Here is a 19,427-nt window from a genome sequence, read left to right on the forward strand (position 1 = left end):
AAAATAATAACATGGGATCTTTTCCATCTGCCTGAGAGGGTAGATAAGGTTTGGAGGCACTTCCTCTGTACAGCACCAGAATGTCAACTTAGAGGGACATACTCAGCTGTCAAAGACTTGAGGGTTGCCCACTGCCCCAAGGCTGCCAACAGGGCTCTCTTATGAAAACTGGCTCCTTAAATGGGAATTGGCTCTGACTAAGGTGTACTCCAACAAAAATAAGTTGCCTTGAGAGACACTGGGCAGGAAATGGGAAAGAAAACAAATTCAACAATTTTTACATATTTAACTGACGGTAAATGATAAATTAAGGATTTAGTGGAGAAGATTCATGAGGAGGTAACAGTTTCCACATGCATAGTTTCTGCAAACTGCTCAAGTTGATTATGTGCTTCTCTGAGGAATGTTGGGCAGCAGAACTTTCTGCTCCTCCCAGTCCCAGCATTGCCCTGCTCCTTGTAACCAGACATGCTGAGAAGACACAGTTACTGAAATTCTATTGTTTCTGGTTATGGTCACAAATATTCAAAACTAGAGGGATAGTGATAGTGGACTACCTCTTCAAAAAAAGCTCTATCTTGGCTCTATCAGTATTAGTAGATGGGTTACCTGGTGCACTGCACATACTCTCATGCATTCATTCTACTCCTTTTCATTTTTAATCCTAGTACTTACGAGAGTGAAAGATGGCAGTGCTTTCTTTATTACCCTTGACGTTCTCGAGCATTATCTCCAGCCTCCCGAAGATTGTAACTGGATTGAGATGAATTTTCTTTACCACTTCTCAACAGTGGGAGCATAATTATCAAAAGCTACTTCTGATCACTTCCAGTGCTGCAGTTGCGGTGGGTGGGTATGTGTGTGTACGTATGGGGCAGTTGGAAACAGGGCTGAGCCTGTTTGCTTCCTTCTGCAGTCGAATACCCCATCGCTGTTCACCATCGAAACTTGCAGATCAAGAATGGATAATTGAAGGTTTCGGGGAGTAGCTGTGGGACTGAGTCATCAACTTGTATAAGGGAAAAATCCAGCACTGCAAGGAGGAAGTGTTCTAAGAATGACATTTGCTTTTAATTATCAATTTGTACTGTAGGCAGCAGCTTTGACATTATGATTATTGTGAGATGAGGAACAAGGTTGAGAAGCTTCCCTTTATGTTGCTGAAAGTCTTTTAGATCACCAGTTTTGAAAGTGACCTTATAACTTCTGAGAAATACACTTCTTAGAATTAACACATAATCAAACACCCTATCCTGATAGTGTACTCTGAACACATTATCTTAAAAACTAGTTTAGCAAGCACTGTTCAATGCTTTGGTGGCTGCAGCTGAATATGATGTTAAATAGCAACTGTGCCACCTTACAGTTGTGACTGTATCCTGCCCTGAATAGAGAACCTGGATAATTCTGACAAGCCAAATTTCTTGAGGTCCGCATTTTCGTAATGTGTCCTTGAACGTGAACCAGAAATGCACAGAGAACCTTGGCTGACCAAAGAGGAGAGAGATCAGCCCATTCCTTGTGTTCTAATCTGTCCACCCCCTAGACTTAATTTTCACAAGAGTTCTAGAATCAAGTCATTAACTCTCATGAAAGGGTTGCCTCATATCAGTGCTGGCTGAATACTTGGGGTCTCAATAAAATTCTTAACTATCAACTTTGTTACCTGATCTAATTTGGGAACAACTAGGTAACAAAGCTCATAGCATTGTGGCTCAGTTGCTAGCACCCTTAACTCCTGAGTCTAAGCAGAAACTGTTAGAAACATTCAGCAGATCAGGCAGCATCTGTGGAAGGAGAACCAGAGTTAACATTTCAGGTCAAAGATCCTACTTCAGATCTGAAACATTAGCATTTGTGGAACCAGGAATAGAGCTGGTTCTCTTTCCACAGATGCTGCCTAATCTGCTGAGTGGTTCCAGCATTTTCTGCTCTTATTTCAGACTTCTAGTATCGGCACTTTATTACGATTAATTTTGGTGCAGTACTGCAGTCCAGTACTGTCGGAGTGATGTGCTGTTGTAGCTGGTTTTTGTTAGATGAGGCACTAAGCAAAAGCCTAATTTGCTGTTTAGGTTGGGTGTGAAAGATCCCATGATTATATATTTTGATGAAGAATAGCAGAGTTCTTTCTGCTGTCCCTCAACAGACATCATTAATTTGATAATCTGGGTCATTATTACATTATTGCTTGTGGGAGCTTGCTGAGTGCAAATTGGCTCTGATTTCCTGCATCACATCAGGGCTGTGCTTTAAAGTGCTTCATGCTCTATAAGGTTCTTTGAGGCAACTAGACATAATAAAAGGTGTGTTTGATTTGCTAATCTCTCCTATTTGACCCAGACACCTGTAGTTTATCAGAATCAACCTGTTATGAGCTGTGAAGAAATGGGAGATGTTTATCTGGTCCCTGCAGGTCTTGTATTCCCTATTGAATTAATAAAGTAGATCTCAGGTGTGGTCTTAATGATTCCCAAAGTTCCCAGTTCAACTCCCTCATCTATGCTTAGCTACCTAATTCACAAATGGGGGATGGGTTGGCAGATGGTTTGGGGGAGTGAAAAGTGCTGCAATTGATCTCTGCATCATTGGGCAGTGGAGGGGAAGTGTGGGCTGGGGTTTCTGCTCCTCTCCTTTTAATCATTGAACTCATCGCTAGGGAAGCACTAGAGGCTGAAGATGCGTCCATATTCAGGTGGAGGTTATCCCTCGCATTATATCGCCCTGCCTATTCTCCCTACCCAGCTTTACACGCACCACTTAGAGTCCCCAGGGCAGCTGGCACCCCAGATAACCAGAGTTGCACAAATGAGGAAATGGGAAACCTTCCACCTATCAGTTGATCTGTAGAATTAAACTGTAAAGGAGCAGTTCTCATTGATGCTTTTCACTTTGAAATCGATTTGGATTGTAAATATTTATTGTAACCATGGTGCCTTATCTGGCATGGCCTCTGTAGGCACTAATAGATGAGGAAGCAGTGAAAGGAGATTCAATAAACTTTCTCAACAGGAAAATGAGTACAAAGTTTCTATTTCATAGGTGTGGGATTAAAACCATCTCAAGTGTGTAATCTGTTTGTGTTCATGTTTGTATGTGTGTTTGCACTGTGCTAAACTCCACCACGGATGGAAATTCTAGCCACGGGAATACTTCCATAAACCTGTGCAGGAAAGAATGCTGTAAATATCACAGACAATAATCTATCCAGATAAATTTTGGAATAGGAAAGAAAGACGTGGGCAGAGCTGCATTAAGCTGTACCATGGCACAACTGAGAATCTTTTCAAAGTCCTATCCAAGTCAGTAATCACAGCTGACATCCACATACAATAAACATGACTATTTTGGTTGAGGGAAGAAAGTGACCCAGACCCATTAGAATCAAACAGTTGTTTTCCTGTGACACTCAAACAGAATTTCATTTGTCCAAGTTCTCTATATATGCTGATGAGTGCATAGCAGAGCAAGCCTCAGTAGCAAGAGAGTATGGTATTGATTTATCACTAGGCTACTTGTGTATTCCAAGTTCAGCCATGTCACTGTTGAACTGTAGTGGGACAACATACCTGCCCTCGCTCATTTATATACTGAGCCTCTGCGTGTATAAGTAAAATCAAAATGTGGATTTGAAAATGAGCGAGTTCATTCAAAACTTTTGAGGATGAAAAATATGACATTCAAACTTGCATGCAAAATTGCTGTTTCTATGGAGGTGACATCCAAGAATGCTGGAGAACTTCATCTGTTGCCAGTGACTGACGCAGCTGCAGGTCTATACTACAAGTAGTAGTGGCAGCAAATGGACCAACCTTTGAGTAAAGGGGTTGATTACACTGATATGTGAAATGATACTGCTACAGACTGGAAATAAGTCAAGATATTTTTATTATGTCAAGTTTATCCCTAAACTGTCAACAGAGAGCATTGTAAACCTACTCAGGTGAGATATGAGTCGGTAGGGACAATGAAGTGCACAGTGCAACACAATATATAGTGTGCACAGCTACCCATCATTGGAACAAATCATGAAAACAGGCCAACATTCATTGAGAAGAACTGGTCAAGACAAAGCAAGCTGGATTGAAGGAATGTTTTCACTGTTGATGCATCAAAGTAGCACATTGTTGGAAAGGTATGTGGATACATTCAGAGACAGCACTGACATAAGCAGGCACTGTGTGCACATTTGCTTGAGACTACAGGCAGGGTAAGGGTAATGCGGGGCACATTTGCCGTAATTCAATTTCTGTGCAAGTTAAAAACATCTGGTTTCTATAGTAACCCATATTATACACTTGTTGTAATTCTTTCTTCACATTGAATAATTACCCTAACAGTACCCATGATTAAACTAATGGAATATGTACTGTATCAGTCATTAATGAACACTGAAACATTATTACTAACTTGAAAAATGCTTTAAAAATGTATGGAAGAATTTACGTAAAGTTGGATTTCTGTAAGTCAGGTCATTAGTAACCCAAGGAGCCTCTGTACTTGAAATGCTGGTCTATTGAAAGCCCAGTGCAGCGCCACATGCTTTAAAGAGTTAAGTTGAGAAAGAATTGGATATATTAGGACAGAATTGTGTGTTTGCTAAAACTGACAGTGAGTGAGCCGCATCCATAGTGGTTCTGCCGAAGGTACACAAAATGGTGGCGTTCTATGAAGGCTGCAAATTTGCACTGAATCAAGCAATAGAAGTTGAACAATTTCCATAACCAACTCTGCAAGATTTGTACCATTAGCAGCATCAAAATTGGATTTCTCAACATCAACCAAGGTAGTCAGCCATACCTGACCATCGACACGGACAGAGTTCTTTTTATGCATCATTGCTGTCAGAAGTCAAGTCTTCCCTAAAGATTTCCCAGCCACAGTATGTAAAATCATTGCAAGTAGATTGCCACAAATACTGAAGAGATGATCTGATTTTGGAGGAAGTGTTCAATATATTACTGGAATACAATGTGAAGTTGAAACACAGCAAATGTATGTTTTTACAATGAGATGTAGTGTGCCTTGGTCTGAAGATTGATGCCAGTGGTATATAACCAGTGAAGGCAAAAGTAGAGGCCATCACCAATGCACCAAAGTCCAAAGATATAGCTGAGTTAAAACAGTTCCGGGGTGGTGCAGTACTACACACTATTCCTTCTCAGATTATTGTATTACTTGTTAAAAATGGATGAAGAGCAACAAAGTGCATACAATGAATGCAAACAAAAATGGGATAAGCATACATACTTAATTATGAATGACGAAGGTTTTCCAGTGACTGCATTTGAAGTCACAAACATGACCCTGAAAGATCCACTGATGTAATGGGTCTATGAACAAACATTATATTTTGGGCAAATTTTGCTCAATGTGCAGACAGGAGTTGAAATGGTTCATAAACATTGCAATGAACTGTCATGTGTGCCAGAAATTTTTCAATGGATTCATTAAAAGGTAATATCTACCAATTTTTTTTTGAAGGAAGAGATTTTGGCCAAACTTCATACTGAACACAAGTAATCAAAAAAACTTATTTTAATGACCTTGTTTTGACAAAGACCTTAAGTCGTTGTAAATTCAAATGCAGTGTTCACCAAAATTGTTGGAACAAGCCACCAAAAACTGTTCATGGCCTATGAGACATTTTCAGAAAGTACATGTAAATTTTTGTGAAAAAGAGAATGACATTCTCTTGATATTCACAGTGTAGATTGATATTTACCACATGGGCTCAAAAGCCACTACTGAACACACTATTGATAAATCAATGTCTATGTGTGTATCTCATGGCTTATTTGATGAGCATGTCTCAGACAATGACCACCAGTTTTAATCTACAGTACTTTGTTCTGAACATTTTGAGATGGAATGGTACACAATGTACTCCCATCACTTCATATCCTCTAGCTTCAAATAAAGCAGCAGAGAGATCAGTTAAGGAAGTGCTCAAGACAAGGGCTGCAGGAACATTTGCAACTCAGCATAAAACATCACTTGCCTGATTTCTTGCTGAAGTACAGAACAATATGCACCACCATAGGGTGAACATCTACAGAGCTCTTGATGAAGAGAAGGTTGAGAATGTGCTTGAGCCTTGTTCAACTAAATTTGACTGAAAGTAATGAACAGAAGTAGCAAAACACCGCCATTGACACTAATCAGAAGGGACATAGTTTCATGCAAAACATGTTCTTAGCTCACTTGTTAAATTCACTTGGGTGGGAAGTAGGAGCCATGGCAGAAGTTTGAGGAACTAAGAGATACTCTGTTGCAATTAGTGACAAAATCTTAAGTAATCATATAGATTAAGGTTTCTCTGCTGGAGATGAATCAAGTCTGGATGGGGAACCTTTTGATCATGAGATTGATTCCAAGTTGGATCCAGTGCAGACTTCAGGAAGTAAAATAAGTAATCCTACAAGCCTGACAAACAGAATCTCCTTTGAGTTTAAATCCAGAACCAAATGATTCAATAAAACTTTATGGAGATTAGGAAGACTTTGAAAACCAGTTAAAAGATTTATAATTATTGCTCATTTAAAAGAGAAAGCCACTTGTAATTCAATGAAAAGTTGATTAGTAACTTGTACTTCATTTTTTAAAGTGTAAAGGGTGTCAACAAAAATACCTTTCTCTTTAAAAGGTGGGGGAGGAGCAATGTGGCATTTGTGGTGGACAAACAATGTGATCTTGTCAGGAGAGTTCTGTGGTGTGCTCACTTTAAACAATGACATTAAATGTTACATTCAGTCTGTAACATGAAAGTTCCACATATGGGTTAAGTTCCAACTTGCACATAAACCACTACCTCTTGATACATATGTACCTTTTGGGGCGGCACAGTAGCGTAGCGGTTAGCGTGATGCTATTACAGCACCAGCGATCAGGGTTCGATTCCCGTCGCTAACTGTAAGGAGTTTGTCCGTTCTCCCGTGTCTGTGTGGGTTTCCTCCGGGTGCTCCGGTTTCCTCCCACTTTCTAAAAGACGTACGGGTAGGTAAATTTGGGTTTAAAATGGGTGGTGCAGACTCGTTGGGCCGGAAGCGCCTGTTACCATGCTGTAAATCATTTTTTAAAAAATTTTTTGAAAAATGCATTTGTGAAGACTGGAATTGGAAGTCATCTGAACTGAACTAACAGCTGCTCTCATCCGAACTCCAGATGCAAGCAGCATCCAATGAGTAGGACTGGCAAGGTCAGTGGATTTTGTTCACTGACCGACACCCATGGCCCCCATGACACTCCAGCAACAGGCATCCTCTTCAATGGTTGTCATCAATTACCTTGTTTGCATGATCAAATATTCCAGAGAGCAAGTAACACCTGGTCCTACCAGCAATGTAGAACTGTTCCAATAGTGCATCACTTCTTTGGTACTGCACTTGGGAGTCTCAGCCTGGATTATGTATGTAACCAGTTTATCCAATGAAGCTTTTAGTTAAAGAACCAGCTCATTCTCCCAGCCCAGATTACCTGGGAATTAACTCTTTGCAGAAAGCAGTTTTTATCTGAATGTCCTTGTGGCACAAATGGCATTGTTTTACAAAGTGAAAGGCATTATATAAATGCAGTTTGTGGTTGAAGCTATTTTTGGGCTTAATCTAGATGCATCTTGAGCGAGGCATTATGTAACATTTCTAAAAGTGGTGATAGCAGCTGCTGAGGTAGAACCAGTGTGACGTCACAGTGGGGAAACTCCAGCCACATGTGACACAAGGAGTGTTTTCTGAAAATAGTCAGACTGAACTGCATGGTGGTCACTTAACTCACCATTTAAATGGAATTTGCAGAAGCTCTGTGGTTGTGGGTTCTTCAAAATTTACCCAAACAGAGACTCAGCAGGCCTTAAATTAGTAAACGCTCCCTTCTGAGTCATGGAAGACCCATTTGTGGAACTCTTCTGAAACTGGCTGACATTGTAAAAACATATAAGCATCATAAAGAGTGATATGAACGTGTAAGCCGAATGAGGGGTCAGTTTCCTTTTCTCACTTTCTCTCGACGATGTCTGTGGGGGATATTCCAGAGGCTGATCTCTCCTTTCTGCCAACACTATCCAGATGAACGTTTCTTAAAAGATGAGTTATTTAAACTGAAACAAAAGTTAATGTCCTGCATTTTCACTTTCTCATCAAAACATCTCTCATCTTAATGTCAAACTTGTCAAGTGCAACCCTAGCTTTCTTCACCCCATCACTGACACACAGCCCCAAACACTGGCTTTCTTTTCTTGAACCTTTTTAAGATGGTGCTAAAAACCTGTCACTTTGCAAAGCCTTTGGTCATCTTTCCCAATAGCTGGGCATCAAATTGCTTGATAGTGTTCCTTTTGGTTACATATGGAAGCTGTTATATAAATGCAGATCACTATTTTGTGTTGTGTACTATGTACCTGATGTATCCCATAAGCAGTGATAAGGCAAATTGGGCTCTGGTGGCAATAGTTGAGGGATACTGTCACCTCAGTAGGTTTGGGCTTTTCTTAAACAAAAAAACTGCAGATGCCAAAAATCTGAAATAAAACCAAAAATTCTGGAAATACTTAGCAGGTCAGGAAGCATCTGGGAAGAGAGGACAGTCATATTTTAAATTGACCTTTCATGATATTTAAAGGTTTTCTTTCATGGCGATGAGAGCACTACAGTTGAGTCCAAGGAAGGGTAGGGTTTTTCTTCTAGTACCTGACTGGAATTCATTCTAAATGGTTGGAATTTGAGGAGGTGGAACTGTGCTTGACTTCATCCAGACCCCAGATGGAATCACGTTCAGTCTTGGGTGCTACTCTTCACGAAAGATACAATTGCCTTTAGAGAGTGCAGCAGAAATTCACCAGGATAATTCTGTGACTTAAAGGGTTAAATTCTGAACTACAGATGCATAAATTTGGCTTGTACTCCCTTGAATTTAGAAAGCAGACCCATTTAACAAGCAACAGCTTTTGTGTTTTAAGGAGTTGTTTGGAAATTTAAAAAGTTTGTTTACACAATGCAGTGAACTGCAACAGTAGAATCACCACTTTATCGAAAGTAACATCTGCTGCTTCTGTCTCCACCAAGCAAATAAAACAAAAAATCATTGACTGTTTTATGATGAGATTAAACAGCTTTTTCAACAGGAAGTTAAAATGAAGCTGCATCTGGCTGTTCACTTGGTCTGCAGAGAAGTTGAAGCAGTAATCGGAGCCTCAAAACCATACACTTGCACAGGGTCATCAGACCAAACAGAGGACTGGAGGGAGGTTAAGTCTATAGGGATCATCCTTCAATGCCAACTGTTGTTCTGGCAACTCTTTTTTTCCTTTTCATCTTCTGCAAACACACCTGTTTGTGATCAATGGATTTGATGCCGGGTCAAGTGTAGAATCTCGCACTGCAGAAGGAGGCCATTCGGCCCATTGGAATCGTGCTGATTCTTTGGTAGTGCCAACTAAATGGTCCATTTTTCCCTTCTCTTTCCCTGTAAATTACACCACCCAAGGTATTTATCTAATTCTGTTGTGGAAATTATTGTTTCCACTACCCTTTAGGAAGATCAAATGAACTCAATGCAAACCACTCTGGTTCTTTTGCCTAGGTGATATTTAATAGCAGTAGCTGGTAAGATGGACCCAAACCAAAGTTTTTTCACAGGCTTCTAATGGGTAAACAGAGGAGAGAGCTTTCCTTTGGCTCTTTCCTTGGGTTAGAACTGAATGTTTATCTCACTGCTGATTGTGGTAAACACCAGGCACAGAATGCCTGCTCTATCTGCCCATACAACAGTTGCTGAACTGTGAACATGCCTTACAAATGTGAAGCACCTGCAGCTGTGTTGATGTTGTAAATTAATGCACTATACAGTAAACAGTTCACCTCCTGAATAAATCCAGTCCTGGTTTGGTTATACACCTCTTGGAGACTGCATGGTAAACTTTTGATTTGGTAGGGACAAAGCCAAACTAAAAAAGACGTTTGGTCTCAATTCTGCACAGACACTGTGATCTCAAGAAGGAGCTGGTCCCTTTAATTATTGACAGATTTCACATTACCTCCATTTTAATTAAAAATTAGGCAGAACGCTGATCCTAAGCAGTCATACCCTTAACAGACTCTATCTGTGGATAGATCACTTCCACACTATAACAACAACTGCAGCGCTTATTTATTTGGCATCCTTAACATAATAAATGATCTCAGGCCTCTTCTCAGAGACCTAACTAAACAAAACTGATCCTCGATCACAGAAGGGATATTGGGGTAAATGATCACAAAGGGACAAATCTCAAGGAGTTTAAAAAGTAGAAAGAAGATTTGGCGGATGGAGGGAGGGAAAGCCAGTGGTAAAGCCCATTGTGCCATAGAGGCATAGTGTGGAAGCAGGCCCTTTGGCCCACTGAGCCCATGCTGACTATTACACTAATACTCCATTAAACCCATTTTATTCTCCCTAAATTCCCAATGACTTCTCCCCAGGTTCTACCACATACCCACATGCTAGGGGGAATTTACAGTGGCTAGTTAACCTACCAACCCAGAAGGTGAAGCTGCCAGTGGTGGAGCAAAGAAAATCAGTGAGATTTAAAATGCCACCTTGAGAGTGGTTCCAAGATCTCCAAAGACATCTTGCAATCCAGGTCCATTTCTGGTAGAAGGTAACATTTTGTCCTTCTACAACCAGTTATTAATGGTTAGGAAGTGAATAGAAATTGATTTCAACCCAGGCCAAGCAAATCAAGGATTTTAATGATTGATTCAGTGCATAATGTAAGAGAGTACACACTGAGGGAAAAGCCATGCACACAGTAATGGCTTGTAAATGTTTGACGAGCCTTCATTCCTTCGCCTCTAGCATCTTCCTGGCTTGATTCAGGAGTGTGACTACTTGCCTAGATGAGTACAGCTCTAACAACATTCAAGAAAAACTTCATCCAGGACAAAGCAGCCACTTGATTTGGACCCCATCAACCACCCTAATCATTAATTCCCTCCACCACCAATGCACTGTGACTCCAGTGTGTGGACTTCAGTAACTTCACAGTATCTTCCAAATCTGCAGTCTCTACCACCTGTGACAAAAGTAGCTGGCCCACAGTAATGTAGTAACTGGGCTATGGGCCTGGCAGCAACCTTGATTTAGCATGAATTAAACAATGAGAGAGCTCTCCAGTTGTGTTAAGGATCATCCCTAAATCTCATTTTTTCACCACAGAAGTTAAAATGCACACAACATTTTGCTTTCCTGGAATAGTTCTCAGAAAAGCTTAACTGTGAAAATCATTTGATATAACCCAAAGCATGTGGAATATGACTTGCTGTTCAAAGAGTCAACTTCAGGATTTTAGCTGCTCCCTTATTAATGCTACCAGGTGCATGAAATGGGAGACAAAAGAATAATTCATTAGTTTATTTGAATAGGTTTCATTACCCATTGATTCACACTTGCATATTGGTTGTAGCCCTGTTCCTGCTGTTTGATAATGATACAGAGATGATCACAGGATTGGCTTCCCCTGAGAGTTGAGAGCCCCTTTAGTTGGTGTGGGTTTGAGGAAATAAACAATGAATCTCCTGGACAGCAGCCTCCAACAAAAGGAACAGTCCATATCCAAGGGTTGTCGAATGGTTCACTCTAAAGACCAGGTGTGCTGTGGAATGCACTGGAGAGTTGTTGTCTATGCAAAGCACTTGTGGGGACAGCCACCTCCTCCACACAGAGGGAAAAGAAAGAGCCTGTGTGGTTGTTTCATCGTAAAATGCTTGATGTATGATTATAATGTATGACTGTAATGTACGAATGCATTGACAGTAATAGCTCACATTGCTGCCTGCATTTAGACTAGCTATGTATGAATCTAGTTTTCTGTGGAAGTATTTTCTATAAATACTTTGTTTAACAAAATGTGAACAATTGGCCAAGAAAAATTGTTACATTAAATCTCATGTTCTTTGAACTTCCATTCGTTAGCTAAAAATAGGGGATTAAGTCTGATTACATAGAGGAAGGTGGGTCATGTGATTAAACCTCCAGAGTACGTCCAACCAGAGTTGTCAACTTTCCTCCTGCTGCACACTGTTTCATGGTGGTTCTCAAGTGCCATCCAGCTGGCCAGTCTGTTGGTGGACTTTGTATTGTACAAGCCTGTCAATGATTACGAATCCTGAGATCATCCTTTCTTGTAGCCTCTGCACTCACCTTAAGAACCCTGTAGGTTACCTGGCTGAGATATGCTACATGTGTCCTAATATTGAACCAACACTGAGGAATTTTCCTTCATGTTAAGAACATGAAATGTCAATAGATCCAGGCTGATTATGGATCAGCCACCTCTAGAATTTTAAAGTTGTTGCCAGAGCAACTAATTTGATTAGGTCAGTTTTCATCAGTTTCTTTGGTAACCTTTAAAACTTCAAGAAGGTCACTTTTGAAGTTTTCTTTCTGCAGCATTAACTATTATAGATGAGATGTCAGACTCAATTTGTCTGCAACATCAGGCTTTTAATGGGCTGTCCAGAGAAATATTGTGCCTATATCACCATGGCAATGGCCTCTGTCCTTTCCTGTAGCTGCCTTGCTGTTCATTAATATTTAGGGCAAGTCAAACTACAGGCGACACTTTAATTACCCAGAAATCACCTAAGCCAGCAGGAGAGGTGATGCCGAACACGATTGTTATGGGGCCTTTTTACTGGCCATGGTAGGCTGTCTTTGTTACAGTCCCTTATCTTCTAAACTGGTGCATCTGTTTGTTCAGAGAACAGTGTCAGATTGCATCTCTTGTTGTTTAGCGCACCTGCATTGTTGGAGAGGTTTTTAAACAGCCCTTCATTTGCAGTACTCCCAGCTTTCCCAAAAGTTCTAGACCCAGATACCAGTACAATATTCAGCATTGCTGTGACGAGAATGGGATGGTCACCCACTTCTTTGCAGACTGTGAGGGTCTGGAGAAGGATGCAAGATGCCTTGCAATGGTTCATCCCAAGTAGCTGTGGAACAGAGGACTCTGATGTTGGACCAGCATTGTCTCAGTGTCTTGATGTGCCATTGAAAACTTGAGAGATGCATGTAACTTTTTAACCACAGTGCTACTAATCTGCTGTAGGTGTAAGTACTATTTTGATTTGAGGTTTAGTTTCCTATCAAGTGTCAGTGCCCAGAAAGAAAACAGTTCTTTCCAAAATGTTCAGAGCGTGGCAATGAGTGGAACAACAACCGAGCACAAATGTAACTGGGGCTGCTGGGATCTTGAGGGCCACAGTGTCCCAGTATCGGTCCTCACTGTGTCCTAATAACAGGTACCCAGTCTGTCATGGCAGGGGGGCATCAGCAGACTCCAGAAAGCAAATAACTGTAGGTATTGCAAATCTGAAACAAAAATGGAACTCATCAAATCGGGCAGCATGTCCAAAGAACTCCTCAACCTGAAATGCTACCTCCGCTTCTCTCTCGCAGATACTGCCCAAGCTGCTTTGTGCTTGTAGCACATTCTGTTTTTAATCATGTGGGCAGACCTGTTGGTTACTCGAGGCACCATACTCACAAGTTAATTTCCTTTACAGAGCGCAGCGCAGGAGATTGGCGAGGAGACAGAAGATGGCGCCATCTATACGATAACGCTGAGGAGGGTGCAGGTGCACCACCCAGCGAGCAAAGGGCAACGATGGCTTGGGGTAAGCAGCAATCCAACCCATCACTCCCACACCATCAGGGGAGCACTCCTCCCTTCCCCCAATTCCCATCAGTACCCTCTCAAGGCTGTTCCTAATGCCATTTGAACTAAATGATTTAAGTGATCATTGAGGTTGAAGCTGTGGAAAGAAAAGCAATACATTTGCATTTCTATCTTGCCTTATACAACCTCTGGATATCCCATGGCACCCAACTGCAATTGAAGTAATTTTGAAATCTGGTGTGGCTCTGTGCATGGGTTTTGTATGCTAATTGATAATGTTCCCGATGTTCTGACTAGTACTGTGAATTTCTTTTTATGGTCATCTGAGTAGGGAGTTGGGGCTTGATATAACGTGGGGATCGGCAGCTCTGCACCATTGTGGGGTGGGGGGCAGAGATACTGCTGCCTCACAGCTCCAGGGCCTTGGGTTTGATCATTCCTGAGTTCACATGTTCTCTCCCACGCCTGTGTGTGTTTGCTCCAGTTTCTTCCCACATCCTAAGGACATGCAGGTAGATTAATTGATTACTGTATGTTACTCCTTGTGTAAATTACCAGCAAAAGAATTAAAGATATGTAGATGGGCATACTTGTGAGTGAATAAAGAGGGGGACTAGGACTAATGGGATTGTGCCCCTGGACCAAATGTTGTTTTAAGTACGATAAAAAAAGATATAAGGTTCAAGTCCATCTCCAGAGACATGAGCACAAAATCTTACTGATTCTCTGAGGCATAGAAGGAGTGCCCACACTATTGGAGGTACTGTCTTTTCGATCAGAATATACACCAAGGCCCTGTCTGCTCTCTTTCATGATCTCGGGCTGCTAACTGGAGCAAAGTGAAGGAGTTCTGTCAGTTGTCCTTGCCAATTTTTATCCTCAACCAGCACCTAAAACCTTCATTTGTCTCACTCCTACATGTGAGATTTCCTACATCACATCATTTAACTCCCTTTATTAATGTTTCCTCTGGACAAATCAGCTGCAGTTAACCTGCTGTCGTCACCCTCCCTCAGCTTGCATCATTCACTCTCTTTTAGTCTCCACCCTACCACAGACATTCCTTTTTGTTCTCTACTCCTCTCCAATGAAATGTCTATTTTCTATCTTTTTCTCCTTGCAAATCGGTCCTTTGCACCAACCTGAGGCCTTGTCTCAGCTTCTCTCTCCATAGATGCTGCCTGACCTGCTGAACACTTCCCCAATATTATTTCAGATTTCCAGCATCTGCAGTTTTTTTTTGCCTTTTGATTACCTAAAATATTCACAAGATCACAAGACAAGGGAGCAGAAGCAGGCCATTCGGCCCATCGAGTCTGCTCCAAGGAAAAGGGAAAAAGAAATGGACACTTAATAGACACTCCCTGATGGCTGGGTGTTTCTAACTGTTTCTATTTCTACACCTAAATTCCTTGTTTATTTTCATGTTGTTCATCTGGTTATCATGTTGCTCTGTGTGGGAGTTTGCTTTGCACAAGTTGGCTGCCACATCTGCTGCATTACTATAGTGTCTGCACTTCACAGGCACTGACGCGGCTTGAGACTATTCTTTCTCTTGCCACTGACCCATTTGAGCTCTGCTCTCTCTAAACAGTTGAACTGTTGTTGGCTCGTGTTACTCAACTCCTCCCTTGATAATTTTGCCTGAGTCATCAAGGGAGTTGTATTTAGAGTTTTAATGTTTTATTGTTGCTAATGTAATGCCAAGCAGCAAAGGGTAAGAAGCTTGCATTGTCCCAAACCATTTCAACAGCAGTGATAATAGGGTGCTCAGTTCCCTTATTGTGCCAAATGTCCTGTCCACAGTCTAATGCTTCTAACCCTGGCAGCCTTGCAAGTCAACATGACATGCCCGTCCTTCATCTCAACAGGTGGAGAGTGAATCTGCCATGAACCTGTACGAAACGTGCAAAGTGCGGACCATCAAGGCCGGGACCCTGGAGAAACTTGTGGAGTACCTGGTGTCGGCCTTTAAAGGCAATGACTCCACTTATGTCACCATCTTCCTCTGCACTTACCGGGCCTTCGCATCAACCAAACAAGTGTTGGACCTACTTCTCAACAGGTGACTGCAGTGATGAGTGGACGGAACCATTGAACAGGCTGAGGTTCTGTTCCCTCGAACAGGGAAGGCTGGGGGCGGTGACCTGATAGAAGCTTTTAAGCTGCATAAATACTTGATAGGCTTAATGTAAAGGATGTTTTTCCTGGTGAAGAGACCAGACATAGCGGGCCCTAATTATGAGAGTCATTATGGGAGAGGGAATTAATAGGAAAACTCTTTTCCCAGGGAGCAGTTTGATGTGGAACTCACTGTTGTGAGGTGTAGCTGAAGCAAATGCTTCAAATGCATTGAAGAGAAAGCTAGTTAAATACAAGAGGGAGAAAGAAATAGAAAAGTAAGATGAGGAGATGTGTGGAGCCCCAGTGTGATTAGCTCAGCTGAATTTGTGTGCATTTTTTTTTTCACTGACAGATTCCACCAAGCTATCCTTGGTGGCTTTTCTGGCAAAAAGCTAATGAAAGACTCATTGGCAGGGTGCCCTTTGGTATCCTTGAAGTGAGGAAGACTAAATAAAAGCCAGTGTTCCCATTGTGATAGTCTCAGTAACTCTACTAAAGCTGAAATCTGGCTTCTTGCATGGAGAATGGCTATTTGGATGTAGTATTGGATGGTGAAACTGTACCCCAGACTGAGTCATTTACCCCTTGTCCTAGACCTGCTGGCCCAGCAGAGACCTTCAACCCAATCCTGAAACCCCTTGGGATCTGCATGGTGCATCACCATACTGACCCAGCAGAGAGAGGCAGATCAAATCTGAGTCCTTTGGAACAAGAAGCCACTGTACCCAGAACTTAAAGCTCTCAAATCCTTCTATCTCCCCATAATCTTAACTCATTTGTTTTAATCTCTCTCATGTTTCTCACAGATACGGAAACTTGCATCAAATGAATGGAGATGTTTCTAAGCTTACACCAGATGATAGGGTGGAATTGAAAAAGTAAGACCTTTTGGTGCCTATTATTGCATTGCATTATGAATGATCGATGCCCAGAATGCTGAGTAACATGCTTGCTAAAATATGTTGCCCTCTTAAGGCAACAGTGCTGATAAATTTTGAATTTTTGCCATTTTTTTGTGGGAAGGCCAGTGCATTGTGGTTCACAACTCCAGGTGCCATGTTTTATTCCTCTGCACAATTGTGCCGTGATAGGGAGTGATGAGGGGATTACCATCTGCTTTGATGTGGGTTGTATGTTTTTAAGTTCTTTGGAAACCATTTGTATCTCATTGACCTTTGCTGACAAATAGAAGTAAACAGATGCTCTTAAGATTGGGCTTTGTTCTTCTTTTGGGGGGATAAAAAACACTTCCTCTAAGTTTTTAGGCATGAATTTATGCTAGAGAAGTTACTCAGTGAAAGAAACAAGGTAAATGAGCTGCCTTTATCCTGTATGGGTGCTGCTAGGCTACCCATGAATGTTTTAATGATTTATTCACAGGATATGAGCATCATTGCTGACACTTCTTGCACATCCCTCACTGCCCCCAAATCAAGAGGCTTGCCTGACTGTTTCAGAGAGCAATTGAGAGTCACTAACTTTAGTGGGTTAGAGCTAGGTATGGGTTGGGAAAAGTAAGGGTGGCAGTTTCCTTCATTTGAAGGATGTCAGTGAATCAGTTGGATTTTTTACTTTTTGTGAATTATTTATTTTCTTATTGTTTTATGGTTACTGTTGCTGAGACTAGCAATTAATCCCAGATTTATTTAATTACTTGAATTTAAATTCTCTAGCTACTGTGGTGGGACTTGAAGTCATATCTTTGGATCAGTGATCCAGTCTCAGGATGCTGGTCCAGCACTTTACCACAGCCTCACTGGAACTGGAGCCATGGTACTCTGGCCATTTGCTGTTTGGCAAAAAGCATTCATTACCAGGTGTTTACATGTCTTTGTTCTCTCCTTTCAGTACCATTTCATCCATTCTTGGAGCCTGGCTCGATCAGTATTCTGAAGATTTCAGGAAGCCACCAGATTATTCCTGCCTGAAGCATCTATACGCTTACATTCATCAGATGTTTCCAGGTTCGGATCTGCAACGCCGCGCTCATGTCCTCCTTGGTACATTCCAAAGGCACAAAGAGCTGGATCTTCAAGATGGTAGGTTCTTGCTGCACTGCGCCCTCCATGCCCAGCCTACCACATCACCCCTGAGTCTTCACCCTTTCTAGAGAAAGCTGTCACAGCTTGTCCAATTTCTCTGGATAATTATAGCCTCTCTTCTACTATTACTTACTGGCAGTGAAGTATAAGATAGCTGCTGGCAACCCCCACCACCCACCCTCACGAGGCAGCCTCACAAGGATAAAGAGGATTAACTGGGAGGAGATGCAGTGGTGCAGCAGGAAGCATTGCTACCTCATAGCTTCAGCAACCCTGGTTCGATCCTCGCCTCTGGTGCTGACTGTGGAGTTTGCATGTTCTCCCTGTGGATTTCTTCCAGTTGCTCTGGTTTCTTCCCTCTACAGAAATTTGATGGTTGGTAGATGAATTAACTATTTTAAATTACCCCTACTGTAGGTAAGTGGGAAGTTGATGGACATGAGAGAGAATAGATTACAGGGAATAAATTGGGGACTGGGATTGATGAATTGCTCTGAAAACCAACATAGACTCATTGGGCCAAATAGCCTCCTTCAATGTCATAAGGAAATAATGGAAAAATATGAAATAATAGTTGGAGTTAGCAGGAAATACAGACAATGACAAGTCATGTTATTACTTCCCTGAATGTAAATAGTTTAAATGTGACCCAGCTATTGTGTTCCTGTGATTCCAGTGATATACTGCAATGTGTTTGAACATAGTGTATCCATGTGGTTTGTGGCAGCAATTAATTGTGGCATAGTCTGTTTCTATCTTGTTTGCTTGTAATAGTTTCCAAAAATGTGAATAACTCGTGTTTATGTAGTGCTTTTAACCACCCAAGAATGTTACCAAACCAATTGCACTGAATGCTAGATGATGCTAGACATCTGAAATAAAAGTAGAAAATGCTGGAGATCAGGCAGCATTTGTGGAGAGAGGTACAGTGTTAATGTTTCTCATTGATCTTTCATCAGAATCAATGAAAGGTCTTCGACCTTTCTGTCTACGGATGCTGCCTGACCTGTAAGGAATCTCCAAGATTTTCTGTAGATATTTATGAAGGTTTTAAAGCATGTAGAGGAGATGGTTTTCAAGGAGTGTTTTAATGGAGGAGAAATGGGGAGAGACAGAAAGGATTGGGGAGTGAATTCTAGAGCTGGGCAGCTGAAGGCATAGCTGCCAGTGGTGGAGTGATTAGAAGAACAAGAGACAGTTTAAGACCTAATGTGTAATCCCAGATCTGACTGAGTAGTAGATAACTTTGATTGTTAACTACATCCGGTTGTGTTTACAGCGGCTGATCACTGCACCTTCACGATGGTTGAGGAGAATGGGTTTGAAGAGCCAAAGCCTGACTTCCTCTCCTTTCTCGCCAACGTGGTGGCTGAACAGTTCACCTTAATGGATGCGGTGAGTGGAGCATGAGGCTTGTCACTTAAGTGTGAAAGCACATAAATGATTAGTGATAAGACGTCAGCCCCATTTCCTTCCTGTGCACTTAGGGGAATTGTTGGTCTGAATTTTAGTTTCATTATAGCACACAGCCTTTCTACCTTTTAGATTCAGTATTGTTAATTTTCCACAGAGGCAACTTCCCCAGCACTGTTGCTGAATGAATATTTTCA

The 19,427-nt window shown here is 41.5% G+C and overlaps 1 protein-coding gene across 5 annotated transcripts in view; it reads left to right on the forward strand.

Moving 5' to 3' along the window:
• The window catches only part of LOC127582253 (ral guanine nucleotide dissociation stimulator-like), a 137,280-nt gene that overhangs the window by 96,110 nt on the left and 21,743 nt on the right, over positions 1 to 19,427 (forward strand). For all 5 annotated transcript variants that reach the window (XM_052037408.1, XM_052037407.1, XM_052037406.1 and 2 more), the window contains exons 2-6: positions 13,539 to 13,649; positions 15,523 to 15,716; positions 16,582 to 16,653; positions 17,624 to 17,814; positions 19,097 to 19,212. In XM_052037408.1, coding sequence (XP_051893368.1) covers positions 13,539 to 13,649; positions 15,523 to 15,716; positions 16,582 to 16,653; positions 17,624 to 17,814; positions 19,097 to 19,212 — 684 coding nt within the window. The remainder of the gene's footprint in view (positions 1 to 13,538; positions 13,650 to 15,522; positions 15,717 to 16,581; positions 16,654 to 17,623; positions 17,815 to 19,096; positions 19,213 to 19,427) is intronic.

This window comes from Pristis pectinata, chromosome 23 (assembly GCF_009764475.1).
Source record: "Pristis pectinata isolate sPriPec2 chromosome 23, sPriPec2.1.pri, whole genome shotgun sequence".
Classification (NCBI taxonomy): Eukaryota; Metazoa; Chordata; class Chondrichthyes; order Rhinopristiformes; family Pristidae; genus Pristis; species Pristis pectinata.